Consider the following 26,999-nt stretch of genomic DNA (forward strand, 5'->3'; position numbering starts at 1 on the left):
CCGTGAAAGTATAAAGGACAGGGTTTTGAACAAATTTCGCCTTTGCTCCTAATTTCACCAAGTTTTCCCCCTTAATTAGCCCAGTGACAAGTTAAATAAAATGGAGGGAGGCGTTTTAATGCGCTTCATCTTACACTTTTGTCTTAGTTCGTTGAAACTTTCCCCTAATTGACTTAAAGATGAAAAGAAGAAAGGAAGTGAGGGGATGTTTAGAAAAAGGAAGACTTTTGGCACTTTCCTCCTCAATTGCCGAACTTTTCCCTAAGTGATTAAACGTTAAGTTAAGTGAAAAAGGGGGTTTTTGATAGGTTTGTAAGCAAAAAGCGCTTATGTGCACTTTGGCCTTCATTCACCGAAATTTTCTCTTTAATTAGGCAAAGTGTAAAAAAGAAAGAGGAATCCAAAGGAGTTGGGTGCCGGACTCAAACATTAGCATTTTAGTTGGAACTTTTGCTCCAAATTGCCAAAATTTACCCTAAAAAAGGAAAACATTAAATGAAATCATAAAAGGAACTTTTTGGCACTTTGGTTCAAAATCGCCTAACTTTTCCCTTTAAAGTGGTGTGATTTTAAGTCAAAGGTGAAATGAAGTAAAGGAGGTTCGAATTGTTTAAAAAAGTAAACATCTTTCATTTTCCCCTCTTATTTGCCGAAACAAAGCCCAACGTTACCTTGAAAACATTTAATATTTGTCAAAATTACTTAAATCTTTCAAGATGATTGATTCAGGTTGAACTTGCTTTTCTAGATCAACAACACTGGAAAGAGCTGAGGAAAAATTTAAAGCTTAGATAAAAGAACGCCAAGGCTCGAGGATGAAGATGCAACGCGCAAGATCAAAATGGTGATTCCAGAGCATTGAATAGTGCACCATAAAGTCGAGACCAAAGTAGTGATGTTGCAAGTCTCTGAAAGGCATAAGTAGAACACTCAAAAATTGCACAACTGAAAATTCTAGAAAATCAGTTTGTAAAACTGAATTGTTTTTCATAAATAGCTACATGTGGGCCTCGTTTAATGCATTTAAAACAAGGGGGTATACAGGTCAATTATTTTTTAGCTACCTGATCTACCAAATTGATGTCAAATAGTTGCCAATAGCTGAAGAAGTGGTTGAGAAGGTAGCTGAGAAGTTATAGGAAGTTAGTAGGCATGGGCTAAAGCTGCCAAGCTTCTAGAAGGCAGATTGCAACCACTTGATGGTTTCAATCCTGGCCTTTGAATCAAAATTGTAAAATTCATAAAAGGCCAGAGCCTCTCTTTTGTAAAAGGTTAGAATTTGAGTTAGATAACCAATAAGTTAGAAGTGGTTGTAGTTATCAGATTAGGAGTAGAATAGGACTACTATAAGAAATTGTTGTAATGGCAGTTGAAATCAATATATGAACATTGAAGTATGGTGTTTGTTATTTTATTTTTCTTCTGCTTGCATGGTTTCGATATAGTTGGTTCAGTACAGTTCAGTGATTTTAATGGTGAAATGTGGGTGGGTATTTGATTTCATTTTAGGTTCATACCATCGAGGGCTTGTTGATTGTAGGTCATCGTGTATAGTTAGTCTGAACCTTACTATTGTGCTTATTTCAACTGTAGGTATTTGTCTTAGGCTGCCCCATAATTGGGTGCCTAAATGAGTACCTCCAGTCTGAAAATCCTTCATTCTCTTGGAGCTTGCACTATCTCTGTGAAGTTGTGAGTATATCTCTAGTGAAGCAGGGATTAGTTTATGGAAATCTATCTACTTGCAACACCAACTATTACCATCACTATACTTAGGATCCCTAAACCCTATCTCTTTTGTTGTTTATTTCCCCAGTCTGAGAATCGAGGCATCGTCAGATGCAGGCCAGCTTGTTGTAAACGTAAGCCCCTTTGTGTTCACCCGCAAAACACATCAAACCGTTGAGTTATCCAACAATCAAGACCTGACATTTGGAACCTTGAGGTTGTCCCCTTTGATCATTTAAAACAACATTAGAGATTTCCTTATTCAAGAGACAATAGGATACTTAGCATTCTATTACATGTTGACAAGAAAGAGTAGAAGTACGACTTCCACCACATCAACAGATGCCAAGCATAAAACGCTCATCAGATTTTTAGTGGCTTTAAGGGGGAAACTACTCTTTTTAGAATTCGTTGATGCCTCCAATGAAATAAAAAAATGTACAAACCTTGTGCAACATGTTAGATGAGGCAGTGAACGAGGTCAGAGTGAAAAATGTCCTTCAAAGAGTGATTGACAATACGACTACATATGTGGCAACCAATGGACTTCTAAAAGCAAGTTATTCGACGTTATTTTGGAGTTCTTGTGCTACCCATTGTCTTGACCTACTCCTCGAGCATATAAGGAAATTATGTAATGTCCCCACTTTGAAATTAATATATATATATATATAAAATTTATACACATAAATATATGCAAGCATCCATGTTCTCTTGGTGAAACAACTCTCTTACATCATGCTAAACCGATTTGCCAAAGCAAAGGAATATCGACTAAGTATGAGTCAACGACTTATATATTAAACAATATTGATTAAGGTCATTACTAGACAGCCATTATTAGACATCGATTACTAAGAAGATTAAGAAGGAATTGATTAAATGAATTCTAATTGATAAATTGTTATCAAGAGGTGCATCTAATAATGAAGAGATACGATTAAGGAAAGACAACTCCTTTGAAGGCAACCATTCCCACGTGCAAGGGATAAAAAGTCAGTCAAATCATTTCCAACCATCATCATCAGGGGAAAACCAAAAATGCTATCAAATTAGATAGAAAAAGGAATATCGTGATCCAAAACCAAGGAGTTGGCACTTAGGATTCAGACAGACCCATCCTTGGAAGTGTAGAAATCTGAAGCATCCTAATCACAATGACAGTGTGAAGGACAAATCCAATCATAATCAGCAATTCATTCTCTCATTAATCTGCCTGTGGAGAGAGGGAAATTACAGTTGCATAGTTCCAAGTAATATTCAGAAACCGCACCATAAACATTGCATGTTTTCCAAGTAACCATCAGAAACGGCAGTCTCTTCACTGTTAGTGATTAATATCATTATCGACATAGTTACATTGTTAAGTCAGACACAACCTTATAGTTTTATCGCTGTAATACAAGGAAGGAGATTCGAAACATACTTTATGCAGTAACATATCAGAACAATAGTTGCAGATCAGATATTGTTTAAATGGCACATCAAACATATCATCCTCATTATAAGTAACCACTTCCATCATCTATCCCAGTTTATGATTCCTAAAAAATGAGTATTGGTTAAGATTCCTAAGTTATCCTAAAACGGGACATTACAGTGGTATTAGAGCTATGATCCTACCATCCAGATGAATCATTCAATCATTCTAGTCAATAAGAAGAAATCTGACAATACGTGTATTCACGTGTATGCTTCATGTTTGCAATTATCCATGTGTATGCTTCGTATTTTTCATGTGTATGCTCTGTGTTTTTTATTCATATTGGTAGATGACTTAGTTTGAGAAACTTAAAATCGACTTTGCTTGAGGACAAGCAAATTTGGGAGGGGTGGACTGTAATGTCCCCACTTTGAAATCGAATTTAATAATAAATGATAATAATAAAATTAAAACAATAAAAATTAAATTAAAATATAGAAAAAAAATAATTAAATATGATTAATTAAAAATTAATTAATTTAATGAAAAGTCAAAAGACATGAAAGGAAAAGTTGTGACTCCCTCAACAATGAGATATAAAAGGGAGAAGAGAACCTCATTTGAGAGGGGGGATAATTTGGAAATGAGAAGTGCACATTTATTTAAATAATAAGTGCACATCTGATTATGAAAGGCTGTGTCCCTTTCAAAGGGTAGAAATAATTGAGAGTTGCACTCTTTCAAAGGGTGCTAATGGTGAAAGGGTATGTCTCTTGCCAAAGGGCATAAATGATGAAAAGGTGTGACCTCTCCCTCAAATTGAGAGATATAAAGGGAAGGAATCAAAAGCATCTAGTGACATCACCATTGATCAGATCAGATCAGAATTGTTATCAAGTTACAGGCAGTTACATTTGTGTTCTTGGTGGTATGCATGGGGATGTGCTTAATATGTATGCTTAGTAGATGAAGCCTGATAAAGTTGTTATGTAGAATCTAGTAATAATATTGTTATAAACTGCAATATGACAATAATACTTAATATCATATATATTCATAATATATTAGAAGTTAGTGTACTTATAGTCTAAATCATGTTATTACTGTCAGTATTTAAGACGATCGGGATGAGATGTTCCAAAGAGGGGCAGTCTAAATCCAAGTAATAGGTTAAGTCCCAAGATAGGGTGGGGATCAGCGACCCATAAACCTTGAGGGTATAGACCCAAGATAGGTAAGGGCTTGGATCTATAAACTTTGAGGGAACCTATTGTAGTTGGTCTCTAAGCGCTTTGGTAACATACATAAACCCTTCTCCCTTAAAACTGAAGTAAATTGAAGTAGTAGCAGGGTTTGATATCTATATTAATAATGATATTAATCATCTAATGAGGAAAATAGATAAGCACTTGTTAATAACTAAATGAAGAATATCAATCAATTTTAATATATTGAAATAGATCAGGTAGGGGACATTACAAATGGTATCAGAGCAGAGCATGTTCCTACTCACCTGGGGAAAAAGGCTGCCAACTTGGATTAAAGAAGAAGACTCTATGTTTCAAACGTAAAGAACCATGGAGCTATAACCATCAATGCAAAAGAGGACAAATACATATGATAGAAGAAGGCTATGATGGAGAAACATCCAGTAAGAAATCAAGGCATTCTTAGTGAATGTAAGGGGCATTCTTAGTGAGTGCTAGGAACATTCTCAGTGAATGTTTGGGGGCACTCTTAGCAAGTGCCAGGAGCATTTCTTAGTGAGTGCTAAGGGCATTCTTAGTGAATGCCACAGTGAATGTTTGGGGGCACTCTTAGCAAGTGCCAGGAGCATTCTTAGTGAGTGCTAGGGGCATTCTTAGTGAATGCCAGGAGCATTCTTAGTGAGTGCTAGAAACATTCTTAGTGAATGTATGGAGCATTCTTAGCAAGTGCCATGAGCATTCTTAGTGAGTGCTAAGGACATTCTTAGTGAATGTAGAAGGATACTCTTAGTGAGTGCCAAGAACCTAACAATATGTGTTTCCGTGTATATGCTTCGTGTTTGCATATGTTTGCCCTGTGTTTTATGTGCATTCTCTGTGTCTATTTCATGTCTAATGTATTTTCAGCATGTTTATTCCATGTGTATTTCCAAAGTCATTTCATATTAAGAATCATTTTGAGCGCTCCATGATCATTGCTTAAGGACAAGCAATCTTGAGTGGGGGAGACTGTAATGTCCGCACTTTGAAATTAAAATAAATAAATAAATAAATAAATATATATATATATATATATATATATATATATATATATATATATATATATATATATATATATATATATATGCAAGCATCCATGTTCTCTTGGTGAAACAACTCTCTTACATCATGCTAAACCGATTTACCAAAGCAAAGGAATATCGACCAAGTATGAGTCAACGACTTATATATTAAACAATATTGATTAAGGTCATTACTAGACAGCCATTATTAGACATCGATTACTAAGAAGATTAAGAAGGAATTGATTAAATGAAGTCTAATTGATAAATTGTTATCAAGAGGTGCATCTAATAATGAAGAGATACGATTAAGGAAAGACGACTCCTTTGAAGGCAACCATTCCCACGTGCAAGGGATAAAAAGTCAGTCAAATCATTTCCAACCATCATCATCAGGGGAAAACCAAAAATGCTATCAAATTAGATAGAAAAAGGAATATCGCGATCCAAAACCAAGGAGTTGGCACTTAGGATTCAAATTTCAGACAGACCCATCCTTGGAAGTGTAGAAATCTGAAGCATCCTAATCACAATGACAGTGTGAAGGACAAATCCAATCATAATCAGCAATTCATTCTCTCATTAATTTGCCTGTGGAGAGAGGGAAATTACAGTTGCATAGTTCCAAGTAATATTCAGAAACCGCTCCATAAACATTGCATGTTTTCCAAGTAACCATCAGAAACGGCAGTCTCTTCACTGTTAGTGATCAAGATCATTATCGGCATAGTTACATTGTTAAGTCAGACACAGCCTTATAGTTTTATCGCTATAATATAAGGAAGGAGATTCGAAACATACTTTATGCAGTAACATATCAGAACAATAGTTGCAGATCAGATATTGTTTAAATGGCAAATCAAACATATCATCCTCATTATAAGTAACCACTTCCATCATCTATCCCAGTTTATGATTCCTAAAAAATGAGTATTGGTTAAGATTCCTAAGTTATCCTAAAACAAGACATTACAAATTAAGTTGGGTGAAGAATGTGGTTGAATCTTTTTTTGAAAATGGTGAGAACTAGAAGAAAAAGCAAGAGAGGGTGTTTTGAAACCGCTACAAGTAGTAGCAGCTCTGAAGACAATGAAGATGATGATGGTGAAGATATTGAGAGCGACAAAGAATGGGAGGATTTTGGGGCATGAGGAAGGATGAGGATCAACTTCTTTTGGACATCTTGCTGGAAGCCAAGTTGCAAGAAGCATCTTCCCTTTGTGCATCTATTGTTCGTAGTGATTTTTGAAGTGGCATTTAGTGTTGGGTCTATGAAAGGGTTTCCTCTCCTAGGCATCTAAATCCTTCAATTAAGATTTATGGAGAACTTGAGTTCATTAGAAAGGAAGTTGCATGTGGTAGGGGCCTTGATTTTGATGGGCCACTATGTGACAAACCATATCTTCTTGATGTTGGGGTGGGTTTTGTTGGAGTAATAAGGTTCTTTACTAAATTAATTAAATCATATTGATTTATTAATTAAGTCACCTTATACTTTATTTTCACTTCAGCTAAATTTAGAAAGATAAACTTAAGCCCATTAATAATTAATTCATTATTAATTACTAATTGCTTTTAGGGTTTATGTTTTTAGGTTTTGATCTCCTTTTATAAGGATTGATCCCTTTGTAATCTTTACACTGATTATTATTATTGCATATTGTTTTTTGCTTCAAGCTTTCAAAGCACTTTGTTTGTGTTTCGATATCTCTTGTACGTGACAGGTTATTTGCATGCAGGTGTTCATTGGGTTCTGTGAGGTTGTATTTCACAACTTTAACATGGTATCAGATCTCTTCACAGCCATCCATGCACTTTTTTCAGATTTTACTCATACAACCAGCCAAACTCTTTCGGCCCCATCTTCCCTTTGCTGCTAGCAGCCAGCCATCCGATCGCCACTACTGCCACTGCTGCCGGTTGGAGAATTTTTTGCCAAGTTTTTTTTTTTTTTTTTTTTCCGACGATTTTTACTAGCGAGGAATTTTTTTTTAAGGTGAAGGCGAATATACCCAAAATATTTCGCTGACATCAACATGACATCATGCTAACGTCAGTGGTACGAATTGTTGTGCATGGCCCCTTTGAACCCTCTTTGTGCCCTAAAGGAGGGTTTTTTTTTTCTTTCGACCATAACTTGGGCATACGCTATTGTTTCTTGGCAAACGAGATATCGTCAGAAAGGTGGTTTCGCCAAATTTCGAGTGACGTGGGTCTCATCACCTGTTTTTTCTGTTGGTGCATTCTACAACCATTTGAAGTCAGAGGTGGCGTTTTTAGTCCTGAGCTCATAACTTTTCACCAATTTCTTTGTTTTTCATGATTACAGCGACGTTGAGACTGTGTTTCAAAGCTCTTCACAACCATCCATGCACTTTTTCCAGATTTTACTCCAAATACATTTTATTCACTTTTTTGTGTTTTCACACTCTAGTGAATTACTTGGACATATGAGCTTGTGGAAACTTCTCGTTTGCATGGGATGAATCATTTTTTGTTTGTTCTTCATGTATTTCCAGTTTTTTTTTGACATTCTGAGCTTTCATTGTAAGCACTTATTATTTTGTAAAAGCACTGAGATAAAGTGCCTCTATATTGCACATGTATTATGGGATCTTGCACATCATTTTTGTGTCTTATTGTACTCGCACTATGATATAAAGTGCCATGGGGGTTTGATGTTTTCTTTTGCTTTGCCTTCATACCTTTCGCATGCATGTGTGCCTTGGTTTGCACACCTTTTGTATTTGCTTGTACTTTCTTTTGCACGTTCAGATGTTCTTGGTTCTTCTGCATGCACTACATTATGGCATTCAGATTCAGTGTACCTGTCATACCTCTTCCTTGTCAGCATTATTTGGGGTTTATACTATTGGTGCTAATGCTTCCTTGGTTTTGCGTTGGAGTGAGCTATGTATTCAGTATTTGTTCCTATGTACTAGGCGGATGCAGCGACTGGTTACCCATGCATTTCGATGAGATGGAGCACTTACCATATGGACACTCTTGCATTCCTATTTTTGGAGGCAATCTTCCATTTTTCACTTAATCAGTTCTTTAGACTATTGGTACTTGTGCCATCTGTATCTTCGGGTTCCAAATGTTTTGCCTATGTTTGTCATCTGATTCAAATTCAAGTAGTGTCATTGAGGGCACTCATGTGAATTCATGTCTTCTTGATCTTGATCATCTTTTGTTTCAGAGGAGGTTCTTTTTCAGCATCATAGCAATCATTCTACGACAATGTTTGCAGCTTCTTCATGCTTGTCTTTTTTTCTTATATTTTCGAACATTCTTGTTTGGAGGCTTCTTAGTCCTTCACTTGTGTTTCCCTTCTTGGAGAGGAGTTTTGTTCCCACAGGGTTTTCTCCTTTTCTCCACTTTACAGAGATTCATTGTACTTGGGTACCTCATCAGGCTTTGTTGTCGTGACCCATTTTTTGCTTTCATGCATCTAGTCCTTAGTTTTTTAGCTTCTCCCTAAGTTCATCTTAAGGGGGGGTGTTGGAGTAATAAGGTTCTTTACTTAATTAATTAAATCATATTGATTTATTAATTAAGTCACCTTTTACTTTATTTTCACTTAAGCTAAATTCAGGAAGCTAAACTTAGGCCCATTAATAATTAATTCATTATTAATTATTAATTGCTTTTAGGGTTTATGTTTTTAGGTTTTGATCTCCATTTATAAAGATTGATCCCTTTGTAATCTTTACACTGATTATTATTATTGCATATTGTTTTTGCTTCAAGCTTTCAGAGCACCTTGTTTGTGTTTCAGTATCTCTTGTACATGACAGGTTATTTGCATGCAGTTGTTCACTGGGTTCTGTGAGGTTGTATTTCACAACTCTAACAGGTTTTGCCTATAAAAAGGTGCCTTCTAATGCATCTCTTGGTTCTACTCTTGTCTTGCTATTGCTACAAAATGTTGCCTCATAGCTAGATGGGTTGTTCAAGGATCCTCTAGCTGTTCCTATGATGAGTAATCTTCCTTTTGTGGGGCCTTTGCCTAGTGTTGTTGTTTGTAATACTTATTGGAATGCCCTTGCCCCTGTTGGCAATTGCATCTTGGTATAGATTTTGGATGCCTTGGTCAACAAATTTTTTGCTTATATGGATAACACTCTCATTGGGAGGTTCTTAGGCTTCCTTCAAATATAGACTTTGTTTATAGCTAGGCTTTGAAAAGATGGAGTGTTGTTGGTCGGTTGCAAGTAGCTGTTATGCCTAACAAGTTCTTCCTTTTTTCCTTCCAAAACCTTGAGGAGAGAAATAGTGTTATGCTTGGTGGGCCTTGGTGCTTTGCAAAATCTATCCTCTTTTTTTAAAGATGGACTACTAGATTCGATGTGTCCAAGGAAAAATTCAATTGGGTTTCTATTTGTATAAGGCTCTCAATGCTTCCTTTAGAATACAAGCATGAAGAGATCTTTAGAAGTACCACTACTGTTCTTGGTTCTTTTTTAGCCATAGATAGGGTCACAAGATACATTCCAAGTTGGGTGTTTGGGAGAAGATCATTTACTTTGAGTCTTCCTATTTGGTGTGCTGTCACTGCCATAGTGTTGGACAATTTTCCCACTAATGCCAAGTTTATCAAGGTACACTTCCTTCCTCTAGGAAGACTTGTTTTGAAGGGAATGACTTGAAATTCTTTGTTGTAGGCCCTATAAAAAATTCTAAGACAAGCAAGATGTTGTGAGCCCTTTGGTTGATAATTCCTCTTTGATTCCTAGTAATGGTTCGGATGTTGAGGATTCTATTGAGGTCATATGCCCCATCAAGGATAAAAATATTCCAAATTTGGTGGATGAGATTGATTCTTCAAAGAATCTTAGAATGACCCATTTGGGGCAAACTTCATTTCAAAGTTATTTAGACAAGCTTAGCTTCAAATCTCCTTGATTAGTGTGGTTGTTTGTGTTTCCGTTTTGTTGTTTGGTTTTGTTGAGGCCTTTCTTGTCTTGAGGTCACTTCCATTATGTTTGGTTCCATTTTGTTGTATCCTTTTTGGTGGCTTGTTGTAGGCTTTCGAGTTGATGTTGTTTAGCTATGATTATCCTGTTAGATAGCATTTTGTAAAGAGTTTCAAGTGCCCTTCAAATCCTAATTTATCTTGAATAAAAAACATGCAAAAAAATATAACAAAGTATATCTACAACCACACATGGATCCTAAATTTAATTAAAGAACAGACTGATGGTACAAATCTCTATGATTAGGAGTCACATGCTTTGCCACTAATTTTTTCACTTTGCGGAGTATATTAGCTAGAATGTCCAACCTTAAGCGTATGGTTGAGTGAAAGGTGGTTAGAGAGTCCTTAGTACATGAAAGTTGAAATAGAGAGGGTCATGAAAATCATTTTTTATGATAGATTTTTTAAATTCATAGGAGATCATTTATGCACCTTTTCAAAATCCTTTTTTTTTTTTTTTGGGGGGGGGTGGGGGCGTATCTATATGAGGCCGTGGATAAAACCAGAGAAGCAATTCAACATTTATATAGGTCGAATAATACCAAATGTGAACCCATATGGCACGATATTGATTGAAGGTGAAACTAACTACTCCGCCAACATATTCACGTTGTTGCTTAATATTTGAACCCTGTTTTTTTTTCTCCCCTTCTTTCAAAGTAGATGTAATGGTTATGCTTGGCCTCAACACATGTATTCAAAGATTGGTTGTTGATGAGAACCTTTGAAACCTCATACTTGATGAGACACAAAATGATAAAAAGGAAAAGGAGACATTATTTTCTTCAAATGTTTGCATTTGTAGGAGAGCCATTTTGCATCCAAGTAAAAAGAATATATTTAATTTTAATTTATTATTTGTTTTAATTTTACTAAAATCCTTACTAAGTCATAAATGACAAATGTTATCCTTGAAATTTGTGGTGGAAAAATTATGGTATCACAATGCCTAATCTTTAAAAACATGTCATCTGCATAATATCTGAGCCTTGTAGTGCTGCTAGTTGTTAGTGCAGCTAGTGTGTTTTCGAGGCCATTCACACACATAAGAACAATAGGTTGAATCAAACTAAAATGACCTTATCTATGTGTAATACAAATCTCAATTGCATAAAATGAAAGTACATGTGCAGGGTACACATGACACACTTGACCTTGAAGACATTGATCCATATTCAGATTGGATTGCTAAGCGTGAGGATGTTGATGTGGATCTATTGTTTTGAATAAGGTGACCAGGGAATTTTAAAGGGCCAAGAACCTTGAACAATTAGAAAAGAACAATGAAGGAACACCAAAAAGAAAAATAGCCAAAGAGGCAAAAAGAATAAGTCTCACAAGGAGTGAGACAAAAACCAGCAATCAATCAACAACATAATGAGCAAAAGACCATGACTGCACTCAGCCACAAAGTAGCAAGTTAGAGACCAGTCAGTCAAGGAGGTTTGAAACCAAACTTCATCAAAGGTCTCAGAAGAGCAGCATCATGAGAATGGACTATCCTGCATTTCAAAATTTCTCCCACATTGCATTTTGGGAACAGACTAACACATCACAAAATACTGGAAGAAGGTTGCTGTGATGATATTTTTCCAAGCAATTTAAATGTCAACTGGAAACATACAAACAATACAGGCTGGCAACAGTAAATCACAGTTCATAAGTAATCTTCTTGCATCTCTGGAAATTTACAGATAAAAAGGGTGTTGAGGAAGAATGAAAGAAATTCATAGTTCTAACACAGCAGCTATTATATTCTATAAATTCATTTATTTTAGAATTTGATAAATTTTCCAATAAGAGATAGAATCTTTCTTTCACAATAACACTAGCAATTCTGTAATTAGTTTTAATTATGTTCACTATGATATGATTGTGGCATGTGCCCAGTAATAAGTATATGCAATGCATAATATCTGGAATACAACTGAATGTTCCATTATGAAATGAAATATGGAAAACAAAGACCAGATTATCATACCTCTGTTCCATTTCTAGACCATCGGGCACCATAACCCTCTTTGGTTCTTGTTTCAAAAATACACTTATTCGGATGAACATGATAAATATTTGTCCATTGTGCACAAGAAATGATATGACTAACAATATCTCTTGCAAAGTTGTTTTTCTCAACTTCTGCAAATCAAAATAATTGGTAATAAGAAATTTCATTTTTCCCATTCCATATGGTAGCTTTGAGTGCATAAGTAATAGCATAATTATAGCTATGTTTCGTTTGTTCCAAAGAATCATTTTAAACCAGTGAAGCCTATGTATCTTGCCCCTAAAAGTCTACCACTTCAACATTGTATGTGCCTGAGATCATAGGGTAACAAATTTTGGAACAAAAAAAATTATTAAGGAAGACGCACCACTAAAAACAATTTTCAAGAATTTCAAAAATAATACAACACCAAGAAACTTCCTTTTCCCATATCATTAAATTGAATTGACTACAGTATTGGTATTAACCTTCTTACTATATTTCATTCATCCCCAAGAGGCAATATCAGTAACCTTATTGCTATATTTGCTTGTTACAAAGAGACATTTTAAAGCATTGAAACTTATGATAATACGATATTTACCTCTATAACATGTCTCCTAATTCAATAACGCATATGGATAAGATCAATAGTTAGCATATCTTGTAAGCTGTAACTATTGGAGAATAAATGTTATTAATAAAGCGAAATGACTAGAAAAGTCCATCCACAACTGCATTTGAAACCTACGATCTTGGAAAACCTCATACAAATAAAGGCAAATGTTCCTATGAATTTCAAAACCAAAATAAAAGCAAAGTCCTTAGCCACTGGAACAAACAATTCACTAACGTAGGTTTTTAAGAAGCAACTAATGTAGGTGCAAGCTCTCTTAGAACCTCTAGCTTCGTCAATCACATAAAATATAAGTTCAAAGCTTGGTGAATAAAAGATCATTTCTTTTAACAGAAGCCCACAGGCTACTAAAATATCTTTTCGAATTTGTCGCTTACCAAATCTAGTGGATATTTATCCTTATTATTTTTAAACTCAATAAGGTACGGTACTGCACTCACCAGTCCAGTCTATTTGATTTATCGCAAGACTCGGCACATAATTCAGAGATTTTTCAAAAACATGCTGCCTTAAGTTCGAACACTATGATTTGAGTATCAATGTTCTTGATGCATTTAAAAAATTGAATAACTTTTCCATTGTTTTACTATTTATTGCATGCAAAGCTTTATTCACGTTGGAAACAAGAAATTCTTATGAAGATATTAATCTCTTTGCCAAAACAAAAAGTTAAGTTTTCACTTATTTTTTGTTCTTGAAGAGAAGATAAAACACAGATTAAAAAAGTATATATTCATAAAGGAGAGGCATTCAATGTTGTGGATGCCATTTGAAAAAATAATTCATTTCTGATCCAACACAAGGTTGAAGGAATGTTACAAAATTACAAATTTGCACGCAATGTTTCAAACAAAGTTATTTGAAGATGTCCCTTATTCCAGGCGATCGTCTAGTAGGGTCAGAGTTTGTACCCATCTTTTCCCTAATAATGCAATAGCAATTACATAGGAGGTCAAGGGTGGCAGACCTTGAGCACCTCAAGTTAGTTAGGAGAGAGTTAATAGAAAATTGTATGTAACAAATAAGAGTTCAAGTAATTAGTTTGCATGAAGAATTAATAAAGCATCAAGTGTATCAAGGAAAATCATGAAGTCTTATAAATAAGACGATTTTCCTAGTTGGCATTAAGAGGCTCAACCAAATCAGATTATGAATAAGGATCTAGGATGACAAGATCAAGAAAGAAGTATGGAGCTTAATGTTGACCATCATGATACATCCATCGTCACCACAAAAATATTGATCCAATAGACTTGGTATCGATTTAGTAACAGACATCAAAGGATATGATTGCAATCAGCAATTAATGAATCCCATAGAGATAATCATTAGTATCGACATAATGATAAGATAAGCATACATCTACTTGAGATCAGTTATCACTACCGATCATATACGAAGACAAGATATTATGCCTTGATCAATCAAAGCAAGACATACTACCGATGCATAAAAGATAAGAACAATTAGAGAATAAAGACTAATACATAACCATCAGTCTAAAGATAATATACTGGTCTGAGATTACAATTGATACCAGCAATTAAGATTGATGATAAGCATCGATAATGACAATGACTAGACAAATGTTAACAAACACAGATTAATCATGAAGGCAGTGATTATACAAGTAAGCTAATCAATATCATTTGTATGACAAAACCAATTTGTTATGTAGTACGATTTGCATATTATGAAGAGATGCGATTATGGAGAGGCATAGGACATGTCTCTTAGAATACAACCAATCCCTTTGATCTACAAGGTATAAGATGTGGATCAAACTCACTCAATCAGAAATCATTGAATCATTTTTATCTCTTTTATATATATCCTATTTGGACTGCTCAGTTGAGCAATTGGCATTGTGTCAAATAGGTTGCATATATATCAAGTTCGAAATCAGGAAGAGCACCACTGTTGCAAGTTCATAAAGACAAATTAGAAACAGTATTATGTCGCTATAAACGATATTATATATATTTGCATATTCATCAAGGTAAATCAGGAGCAGCAAAACACTTCATTGCTATAAGCAATTGGGAAGATAATTGCATATATTTAAGAAGCAAGATCAGACATAGCAATAGCATTGCTTTATGCAATGTTGAGAACACATACAAGTTTATAAAGTCAGATCAGGAATAGCATTCATCGCTGTAAGCGATTGGGAAGATAATTCATATTAAAGATCATCCTTGCATACTTGTTATCAGTCATTTCAGAGACAATGGAGATAATCTTAATATGGTTGTATTGCACTAAACTTCTTCCCAAGGTTTGCTCACACATGTGTGAGCACACCTTCCCCTTTTCCCTATGACAGTTGTTCTTCCCAAGATGTGCTCACATATGTGTGAGCACACCTTGCTCTCTCCTTCAATCTTAGCCATTGATCAACTTTTGATCTTGATCATCCATTTCTAGGCTCCCAACTGTATAAATTGAAGCCTCCATTCACATCAAATCATCCACTTCTCATTGCGGTATCATAATGCCCTTTTGATTCCAAATCCATCACATTGGCAAGCTTATGCTCTTAGTTTGCTACCACATCAATATCCACATCCACTCATCCACACTATTTTGTTGTGCTAATATGAGAGCATTCCACACTTAACTCCACCTATCTCTCCCACTCTCCATTTGGTCAACCTCGGAGCAACGCGATTCGTGGGGACGAGGAGAACAAGGAAGAGATCGATGGCATAAGGATGGTAAAAAGTTAATGTTTTCTATTTATGTTTGGTTTATGCTAATGCTCTTCTTTGATGATACTTTCAATTGGTTTGGTTTATATTAAGTGACTAATCTTGACTAGTTGTTTGTTGGTGTTACAATGACAAAGAAATTGATTAATAGAAAGAAGGTTTTTGGTAAGTCCTAGCATGTACAAAAACATTATTAAGCCTACAACTATGTATGCCAAACTTCAAAGAGATGTCACCAACACCTTTGATGTCATAGGTGGTATCATCTCCAAGAGTGACTGTACCGTGATGAGGTTTCAATGTGAGAAACCACTTGTTTTGTATAGTCATGTGCTTTGTAGCAGCCGAGTCCACATACCATATAGAGATGGATTGTGAATCATCTTCTGAAGTGTGGGCTAAAAGCACATATTCCTCATCTGGAGAATCTTCTACTTCGCAACATTGCTTTGTTGTTTCGGTTTGTCCTTCTACTCCCATCATGGTTTACCACATGGAAATGGCTTTTTTTGATGTAATTTGTTGGATGATCGTTTGTTGAAGGAGTTGTACCAACAATTTTTCACATCATATCCAACTCTTTCACATGTTGGACACTTCTTTTAAGGTTTCGATGAATTACCAAATTTGGGAGGTCCACTAAATTGCTTCAGAGGCTACTTGCCTTTATGACATGTGGTCATTGCATAATCATCTTGATCATGTTCCTAGTTTATAGACTCTTCTTTCTAAAGTAGATTTGCAAGCTTCTCAAAAGTGGGTGTTGTCTCAGTAACATTCATAGTTGTCAAAAAGACTTTATATCTAGAAGGTAGTGACCATAGAACAATAGGCACCAAAAACACATCATCAATTGTTTTTCCTAACACTTGTAGGGTAGCCTGCAACTGAGAAATGCTTTTCAGAAAGGATTCTAATTGTTCTCCATTCTTCCTCTTCAAGCCATGTAGCTGACTCTACAAATTCAGGATTTGATTTTGATTCTTCGCCTCATCCACTGTGTTGAGCTTGTCCCATGCATCTTTGGTTATGGACGAGTCTCGAATGAAAGTTTGAACTTCATCAAACACACTAAACAAAATGATCAATTTTGCCTTTCTGTCAGCTTGATCAAATTTCTTTTGTCATCAACATTTGTCTTATGACGTGTGGTGGTACTGCTTACCATATCCAAAACTTATTCAAAATCAAGTTGAGTTTTTAATTTGGTTTTCCATGCAGAATAATTGTTCCCACACAACAGCTGGGAATCTGGAAGAAGAAATTTCAGAGAATTTCCTGCCATTTTGACAATTTGATATAGATGCTATTTGGCCTATGTCTCTTCATGCAAACCAACAATTTTACAAAGGAGAGGACAAGATTGAAAAATATGACTAAGTTAAGGAACACTACATTTGCCTATTGTGCAAAAGGATGCTTAAATTGTCCCATGCTCTAAATGAAGATGATTGACATCACCTCAAGGCACATAGATATACAAGACATCAAAAGTTAAACTGCATAGAGATCCTTATGGTCTCATACCACCCATAGATGATTCAGTTTTATCAATTTACATAAAAGAAAACAAAATATCATAGAAAGGATTCCTACCACATGCAGGAAAACTATGCCACTAAAAGCATGCGCCAAACCGATTTTACTACAATGCCCCAAATGCTCCTATAAGATTGCATCTTCTTAATATTGTCATCATCATCATGGTCCTCCTCTGCATCAGTCTTCTTCTTCCTACTAATATGAGCCTTTCTTCCTACAAACGGTCAGAGGAACCTCGTCCAAGGCAATAATCGGTCAATGCAAACACATCAACTAGTCCAATATTAAAGCTTGATGTACAGCTAAGCAATAACAATGCAGTCCTCTCATATTTGGATTACCTTTAAATCTTGATGTGTCACCTTCTTTTCCTTTTCTATGTGAATATTTGAATTTTCACTATATTTAAAAAAAAAAATCATTTTTTATATAGTTGTCCCATTGCCATTCTTTGTCACCCCCAAAAGTAGCCTGAAAAAAATCCATCCCCAAAATGCATCCCCACTTCCCGATGTCCCCTTGTCCCAAAAATTTGGTAGAACTTAACGCAACATATTTTCTATGGCCTTCCCAATATTGTGGAACTTATACTACTGTAGAAATATCTCTACAAGATAGTAATCATATTGCAGCTTGTACTGTTGATCTTTTCCCTTACCCACAATATCATTCAACCAAGTGCAAAACCTTTATAACATCTTTTCATTGTTAGAAATCTACCACTCTTAGACTATTTATTCATTTTAATAATTAAGGAAAGTTGATAGGCATTCAAATAAAAGGGATTGTATCCATAAATCCTTAAACACAATAGATATACCTTGATTTGAGACTCCTCTTAGGGTGATCTTCCATAAAACTTTACATATGATAGTCATTGCCAATGTTCCATATGCAGTGCCACTACACATAATGGAAAACAATGCTATCAACTGTCACAAAAAAATTAGACAATTCAGTATTTATGGAGGAGGATCAAAATGGTCAAGACTTAACATTAAATTCCTTGTGTAAGTCCTTTAAAAGGAAAAAGGAAATTCACCCCCAAACAAAATTCAATGCAGCACCATTATAGATAATGTAACACACTACTATCCACTGCTGCAAAAGCCTTAGACAATTCTTCTTTACTGGAGGATAAAAAATGACCATGATTCAATCCAAAATTCCTTTATAATAAAAACTCAAATTCAACCCTAAACACATTTCAAATTCAACTTACTCGCATTAGCCTTGCACCCTTACTTCTAAATGACATTAAACCATTTCCAATGTTTCCTTAAAAAGTAAATTTTAGGATTTGTCAAACATCTACTGTATACAAAAATAACTGAGGTGTTGCAGAGAGTTAACTCATAGCAGACTTGGTTCTGATTGCAACTAGGTCCCATCCTTTTGAAATTACATTCACTTCCCTTTAATTTCCTCTATCTTATTCTAGTCTCAATATTATTCAACATATGTATTCATTTACAAAGTCCAAAATATTCCATCATTATCTAGATAAATTTCATAACGAGATAGTACAGGGGAAAAAAAAATTCATTTGTGTACTAATAGTTGACTTGTACATCTAAAAATGAGATTAACTACTGCAGAAAATTCTGCATTAGTGAAGGACGGACAAAAATGGGCAAGACTCAACCTGAAATTCCTTGTAAGTCATTTGAAAAAATCCCAATCTTAAACACATCTCAAGTTACATGGGCATTGCAACTTTACTTCTGAATGACATGAAGCCATTTCCAATGTTTTGTAAAAATGTAAATTTTGGCTTTTTGAAAACTAGAATTTGTAAATATAAAAATAATTGAAAGATGTTGTAGAGAACAAGTGGTAGCAGACTTGATTCTGATGACAACTAGGTACCATTTGAGAATGCATCCTCCTCTCTTAACTTTTTTATTTGATATCCTAGACTCAATATCATGCAAATTCATTTATTGTGTCCAAAACATGCCACCGCCATCCTGATAAATGCTGTAATAATTTTGAGATGGTATGGGGATATCTGAAAATGAGATAAACTTACCTTTACCTGTGAAAGGACCCCACCATCCATCACGACTTCTATGAACATGTTTTGCTAACGCTCGTGCTCCCACTGTCAATTTATTTCCTGTACCCTCCAAGATACAAAACAACTCACTAAGTGAGAGAATACACAATAATATGATTAACTTTTCTGCAAGTCAGCAATAGTGTTTAAAACAATCAAAACCCACCAAAAGATTTTGATTACGATGCTCATCATTCTCTCAAGAAACTAGCAACCAGTGACATTCCACTATTAGTAATTCAATGGTGAAAAGCTGCTTCAATTATGGTCAAAGATTATAGTACAGATCCGTTACCCATTTTGGAAAAGTACCTTTCGGTCTAATATTCCATTTTTTGTTTTAAAAAACAGAGAAAAGCTGCTATAATATGGTCATTGCTTGTAACACAAATCTGTGACCCATCTTGCAGAAATTCTTCTTAGGCCTATTCTATATTCAGTGATGTGAAATACATTAGTGATGTCCAGTCATATGCAATGATAATAATAACTCAAATAAAAGTGCAATTATTTTGTAAATATTGCATAGACATCTGTCCATCTTGCTAAAACAAACCTTCAAATTTGCTAAATAACCTTTAGCTCCAATAGACACATTGCTCCCATGCTATTATTGTACCTTTGTACAGGTGGCATTATATGATCCCAATAAATTCCATTTCTAAGGCAATGTATTATATTTACTGATTCTAATGAAGTGTGTACGCTGTATAGCATGTAAAGATGGCCAGCTTTTGGGCTCTCTACTTTATGTGAGTATGTTCATATCAGTTAGTATCAAAGCCTTGCAATTAGGCTACCTACACTCTTTGCCTCTCCTTTGAGATCTCGTAAACCCCACCTCAAATCAAGTTACTTTGCTTTGTCTAAAACCCTAATCCTGCCCTAAGATGGCAGTAAAGGTGAAGATAGTTTTATCCTTTTGTACGGCAAGTAGAAGTCTAGAATGAATGTTTCTTTACAATCTTGTACAGTGTCAAAATCAATTTGCTTTGTTGAGCCTGAGATTTCACCAGAAGGCAGATCTTGCTGCTAGAGTCATAATTTCTTTCTGCTAAAGGTCTGACTCTGCTTCCCATCAATTTTTTGCAACCTTGTATTTTAAGCCCAAAATAAAAGGTTATCAAAATGTGGTAATGTCTTGGAGAGAGTAGATTTTATGATATTTTACATTATTGCTTCTGCTTTCATACATATATATTCACTTGCTTCAGTTTGTTTAAATTTTATTGTAACAAACAGCACGTTGTGACTTTACAAACTGATGTGATAACATAATGTTCTGGTGTCATGAACCCCAAGTTTGACCTGGTGCCAAGTCTATTTTCACTTTTTATACAGAAGCATCAAGACCAGATTATAGAAAAACATATGTCAAATGTAGATAGTGTTCCAGTTGCCAGAGTCAATCTAGCAACAACAAATCTTGGCACAGTAATTGACCAGACATCAGATACAAGTCTAGTGCTATTCCTATCACACACTTAGCATTCAATCCAGACACAAAAACCATCAAGAACAACGATAAAAGAAAAACAAGTTTCAAATGATAATGGTGTCCATGTTCCAAAAAATGATTAGAAGAACAATTCCTGGCACAATAATTGGCTGGACAACATATACAGCCCCATTTCATTTCTATTATTCAATTGGCATTCAAAATGGACACAAAAGTTGACATTTAACACATGTATGGATTCTTCAACAAAATATGCACGGCCTAGAACACAGATCCATATTTTCATAGTTAAAATTATCTAAAGAATACTTAGGCAATTGTAATGTCCCCGGCTGGACAACATTAGCAAATAGATGATTTTCCAAACATGTGCATGCTGAAATGATAAACAATTACCGAATATGGATGCCAAACCCTACTGAAATACACGCTGTTCAGCACAATAATAATCTTGCAAACCCCTTATCAATCAAAGTACACAACTACAAAGAGCAGATCCAATATGGCACAAGCTGATGAATTTTGGAACTGTCAAATGATGAAAATATGACAATTATACAAGCAGCTCTGATGTATGATACCTGGTATAATGTATGTAACCCTTGACTACATGAAATATCCCACCCTGATCTAGATTTTTGTTTTTTTGGAATTTGTCTTTCTGATTTTTTTGTTTTTTAACAATTTCAGTTTTTTTTATGTTTTGGCATATAATGGAAATGATTGCTGGAAAATGAAATTAAACAACTTTTAATACGAAATGATAAATAACTCACCGAACCCACAATTATTACATGCATCAAATTAAAATACTGAACATATATATTGACCTCAAAGTTAATACAAATTTCTGACCTTTAAATTCGTTGTAACATACTGTGGAAATCCTGGATACATTGATATCCATAATATAATCTTCATTCATATGGTTGGGAAACCTCTTCTAAAGTCTGCACTAATTGTTACAACTCCACACAAGAGAAACGACCTCTAGGAAGTACCCATTGTGTCCCCTTTAAATCTATTAAAACCCTTTACAACTCCACACAAGAGGAACGACCTCTAGGGAAAGTGAGGTTCCCACAATCTCTATACAGCAGTAACAACTATCTTTACTTGCCACACCACTCCTCAATCATGCTGCGATTCCTTTTTGGGAATGTAATACATCCAAAAGAGTTGCGGTTGAATTTGGGCCCACTAACTTTTCCTCCAAATTCAACCATATTACATAATAACATTCCAGTGCCTCTTCTTGTATGGTTTGGTAGTCTAAGAACCAAGGAAAGGTATGGCTTGTGTAAAATAAGGTGCTACGCCCTGTTTTAGGGCTCCTTGACCTCCAAAAAATTCCCCTCTATATTTTATAAATAATTTCCAAATATATATTTTATGAATCTCACAGCTAGACTTGTTAAAAATAAAATACCTAGACAATAACCCCAATCTAGAATATTTATTTGCTCTGAAATCTGTTTGACGAATCTCCATAATATCCAATACTAGAAATACCTGTCAATCCTGTATGAATTCACCTGTAAATCGACTAGGAGTGTTTCTGTCTTCAAAAACTGTAAATGATGTTCAATTTACAATTCAATATGCAAGATGTATTCTAATTTGTATTCTCTCTATCTATGTATTATCTATTTATATTATAAATCTGACTATCTTCTTTTGTATGGCAGGTGAGAGGAGTATTTATCGATTTCAATATCCTTCTCACAAATATCGATTGATATATATATATGCAAGAGGGGAGGATCAAGCAATACCTTGACCGGTCATGTCTTATGGACATGACCAATCAAGACATTACTTGATCGCACCCTTTGATATATAATTATCAATCGGTATTTATTCTAATCAACAACCCGATACTAATCGGGGTCTACGTAACTTAGTGTTCAATGCCAATCGGTATTCACGTGGCATGTTAACCGATGCCAATCGGTGTTTGCGTGACATGTAGACCAATGTCAATCGGTGTCTAAGTTGACTGATACCAATCACTAACTAATAGTTATAAACCAAGCGGTGCATACTTTGCCACCCGAGAACAATCCAATAATCATTATTTGTTTACTGCTGTGAAGATATCCGATATAAATCGGGATACATGGTTAACTCGATAATAATCGGTGATCACTGTTATAATGCAAACCGATATACTATGCTATGATATAATTATCGATATTGATCGATTAAGTAGATTGGACATATACAACTGAAGAATGATCATCAAATGAAATAGCTTGAAGTTTTCCTAATAGTTTATCGATAGGATAAATGATTGAATGAGAGACTTCATTTATCTCTCATTCAATCATTTATCTTACCGAAGCTACCATACATTAACACTCCCTCTTAGCTAGGTAAGATAAATGAAAACAATATATCAAGCATCACAATTCAAATGATGGTTAGTATTCTTTACACAATCTAACTTTCTAGGAAATCATATCACCTAATCACATGATATGAAGTATCACCTAAACACGTGATACAAAATGTCCATCACGTCAATCTTGTGATGACAGGATATCACCTAAGCATGTGATATTAGTATTGCCTAAACACGCAATACTTAAGGATAATCATATGAGAAAAGATTCAATTCTCATCTTTATCCAAATTGTGGTATGTGCACTAACATCTTATACAAATGTTTTACCACAACACAATCATGGCACATCCATGACACACCAGAGATCCAACATGATAACTGATTTGGACATCATAAGATCGTCACCTTATAATCTCTATACAGGTGTTAATTATCCTGAGAGATCGTCACCTCTTAGATATGAACCCAAGGGATAAAATCCAAAATGTCCTATCATGACAAAGAAGTTTACACATTAAACATCTTATTGATATGTAAATACAGATTACAAAGCAAATTACCTTTCTATCATACCTAAAACTTTTCTGAAGTGATCAACCTTCACTCTGGAAAGAGGTTTGGTCAGAATATCTGCTGTTTGATCTCCTGTACAAACATATTCTAATCGAATCGCATTTCTGTCTACCATATCTTGCACATAGTGGTATGGAATCTCAATATGCTTGGATATGTCATGGAACACTGGATTTATTGAAAGTTTTATGCAGCTCTGATTGTCACAATGTATAATAGTGGGTTTCATAGGTTCTCCAAACAACCCCACAAGCAACTTCCTAAGCCATACTGCCTCTCGGGCAGCCATAGAAGCTGCAATGTATTCTGCCTCGGTGGAGCTTTGAGCTACAGAGGACTGCTTCCTGCTGATCCAAGATATCATAGCTGAACCTAGACTGAAGCAACACCCTGAAGTGCTTTTTCTGTCAGTTACACTTCCAGCCCAATCTGAGTCTGTAAATCCATGTAGGTCTATATCAACTTTCTCATATTTGAGACCAAGGTTTAGGGTACCTTGTAGGTATCTCATGATGTGTTTTACTGCAACCAGGTGTATCTCCTTAGGCTCACACACAAACTGACTTAAAGCATTAACTGCATAACAAATATTTGGCCTTGTATTCACTAGGTACATCAGGGACCCAATTATTTGTCTGTATTGAGTAGGGTCAGTGGGTTGTGACTCTGCTGCTGCTTCTTTAAGTTTGTGTAAGTTGGTTTCCATAGGAGAGGTCATGGGCCTACAGTTTAGCATTATGAATCTCTTCAAAATATCCAAGGTATACTTTCCTTGGTTTAGTATAATGTTGTTAGAATTTTGCCATACTTCCAATCCTAGGAAGTAATCGAGTCCCAAGTCCTTCATATCAAATTCTTTGGATGGATCTTTCTTGCATTGATCTATAAGGTGACCATTTCTTGTGATTAATAAGTCATCAACATATAAAATCAATATTAGCATATCACCTTTATTTCTTTTGTAGTAGAGATTAGGATCTGCATCATTCTTAGAGAAGCCTAGTCCTGAGAGATAGGTGTCAATTCTTTCATACCAGGCCCTGGGAGCCTGTTTAAGCCCATAGAGAGCTTTCTTGAGTCTACACACATGAGACTTTGCATCATGAATTTCAAACCCTTCAGGTTGCTCTAGGTAGACTTCTTCTGAGATCTCACCATTCAGAAATGTTGTCTTAACATCCATCTGGTGTACCTTCCACCCCTTCGCTGCTGCAATGGCTAATACAACTCTTACTGATGTATACCTGGCAACAGGTGCAAAAGTTTATTCATAATCTATTCCTTCCCTTTGTGAGAACCCTCTAGCTACAAATCTAGCCTTGTGTTTTTCAATATTGTCGTCTGCAGCATGTTTGATCTTAAAGAGCCATTTAGATGAAACAACAGATTTCTTAGTTGGCCTAGGAACAATCTCTGTAATGTCCACTTTTCTAGGTGACATGAGATGAGCAGGGGTTGACCTACCATTCGAGTTCCTGTAGGTCAACGACATGGTTAGGGGACTCATTCTGAGGGTCATGGAGCTTTGCAGGGGCTCTGTGAGTCGTTTCGGACCTTCGAATGAGGTCTCCTATTTTTTAGGGAGAACTGGCAGTTGACTGAATGACCACCTAGGGGACCAAGGAGCAGAGCAGGATCCTTTTGAGCAGTTACAGGTGTTTGAAGAGAGGTTCCTACTTTTTAGGGAGATTCCCTACCTTTTGGGAGGTTGTGGCAGTTTCCATATTTGAGGTTCCACGGGACCATACTATGGTTTCAGTTTCAGGAAGATTGGGTGTGTTTCCTAGTTTCTAGGAGCATCCCTAGATTTTAGGGATGGGATTGCTAGTTAGCTCAACTTTTCCGGCATTGGTCACAGATAGGTGACAAAGTTATATTCATGATTGTTTGGTTATTTTGGGTTGTTATTGGATATCTAGAGATATTTTAATATATTTAAATATTTCCTATGTTAGCGATTAAATAAATTAAAATAAGGCTATGTATTTAGTCATTTCGGAGTAATAAGGGGTTTCTGGCTTCATCTGGGTTGATATGCCTATGTGTTATAGCTCGTTGGAAAGGTCTTGAACTTTGCTACATGATTCTCACCTTTTAGAGTCGTTTTGGATGCCTGACGCTATTTATTTGCAATTTAGTGTTATTTTCCTATAGTTGACGCCATAATTAGAAAATAACACTCTTTTCATAATGCACCAACTTTACTCCCTTTTAAGGTTTGGCTTGGAAAGGAAAGGAGATATAAAGAGATGAAGACCTAATTGTTCATTATCTTTTTACACAATCAAACTTATTTTTGCGAATTAGCTCTGAGTGGGCGATTCTTCATCTGGGACGCAGACCCCAAGATCTGGATTGGCTGGGACGTAGCCCTCAGCAGTTATTGGCATTGGATTCTTCAGGCAGAGTGCATTGTTGATAGAGATTGAGTACGCCATTCTTCATTGTGGATTCAGGTTGCAGAGTAAGGGTTTCAGCATGGCAGATTGATTCTTCAGCTTGGGCGTGATCCTTGCAGCCTTAGGGCTGCCATTTGCAGCAAGTACATCCCACGTGGAATGCATGTATTCAGCCTTAGAGGTATTCTTGATTTATGATCACTATTCACCTTTCAGTTTGGCATCATTGTTGGATGTAAGTTCCTTGGATCTGCATTGGAATTATTATTTGGTTTTACAAATCAGCTATCTGTCTGGTACAGCTTGTAGCAATTCTGAATTTGGCTGTATGCTCTTATTTATTTTCAGTCTCCTTCATGTTTACTGTTCATTATTCATTACTTGTTTGAAAACTATCAAAAAACACAAAAAAAAAAACCTTCTGCAACTTCTGTCTATTCTTTAAAACCATCAAAGGAATCATAGGAAAATATAGTTTATTACTTTAAAAACTAGAGCAGATCAGCAAGGGGATCCATCAGGGATCTTTCAGTGGTATCAGAGCTTTGATCTTGCCAGCCTATTGGGTGAAGATCAAGAGTTCTAATTCAGATTTGAGTTTAGTTTGGTTGAAAATCAAATTGGACATCATGACAGGGTTGTTTAGAAATAAACAAGCAGGGAAAGAATTCGAACAAACACCTTCAAGGAGTTCCAGACAGTCTAAGGGTACAACTCCTTCAACAAGTACAAGGAGAAGGTCTCCTACCAAGACATTCAATGATACAGTTATGAACAACTATGATAAGTATTGCTCTCTTCCTAAAAAGATACGTGACCACCTTTCCTTCACACAATTCATGGGTGTACCAGTTGAAGATGACTTGATGTTTTCAAGTCCACGTCAT

At 35.6% G+C, this 26,999-nt stretch overlaps 1 protein-coding gene across 7 annotated transcripts in view; it reads right to left on the minus strand.

The window, feature by feature from the left end:
- The window catches only part of LOC131060393 (uncharacterized), a 337,900-nt gene that overhangs the window by 24,696 nt on the left and 286,205 nt on the right, over positions 1-26,999 (minus strand). The window contains exons 9-11 of one of the 7 annotated variants that reach the window (XR_009110349.2): positions 19,308-19,401; positions 18,096-18,178; positions 12,319-12,537 (exon numbers count right to left, since the gene is read on the minus strand). Coding sequence is in view for 6 of the 7 variants with exons in the window: in XM_057993609.2 (XP_057849592.2) it covers positions 12,383-12,537; positions 19,308-19,401 (249 nt within the window). In the remaining variant the exon portion in view is untranslated. Of the gene's footprint in view, positions 1-12,318; positions 12,718-18,095; positions 18,208-18,809; positions 19,190-19,307; positions 19,402-26,999 lie in introns of those variants that run through there. The other 6 variants (XM_057993609.2, XM_057993614.2, XM_057993615.2 and 3 more) reach the window with 6 other exon arrangements.

This window comes from Cryptomeria japonica, chromosome 4 (genome assembly GCF_030272615.1).
Source record: "Cryptomeria japonica chromosome 4, Sugi_1.0, whole genome shotgun sequence".
Classification (NCBI taxonomy): Eukaryota; Viridiplantae; Streptophyta; class Pinopsida; order Cupressales; family Cupressaceae; genus Cryptomeria; species Cryptomeria japonica.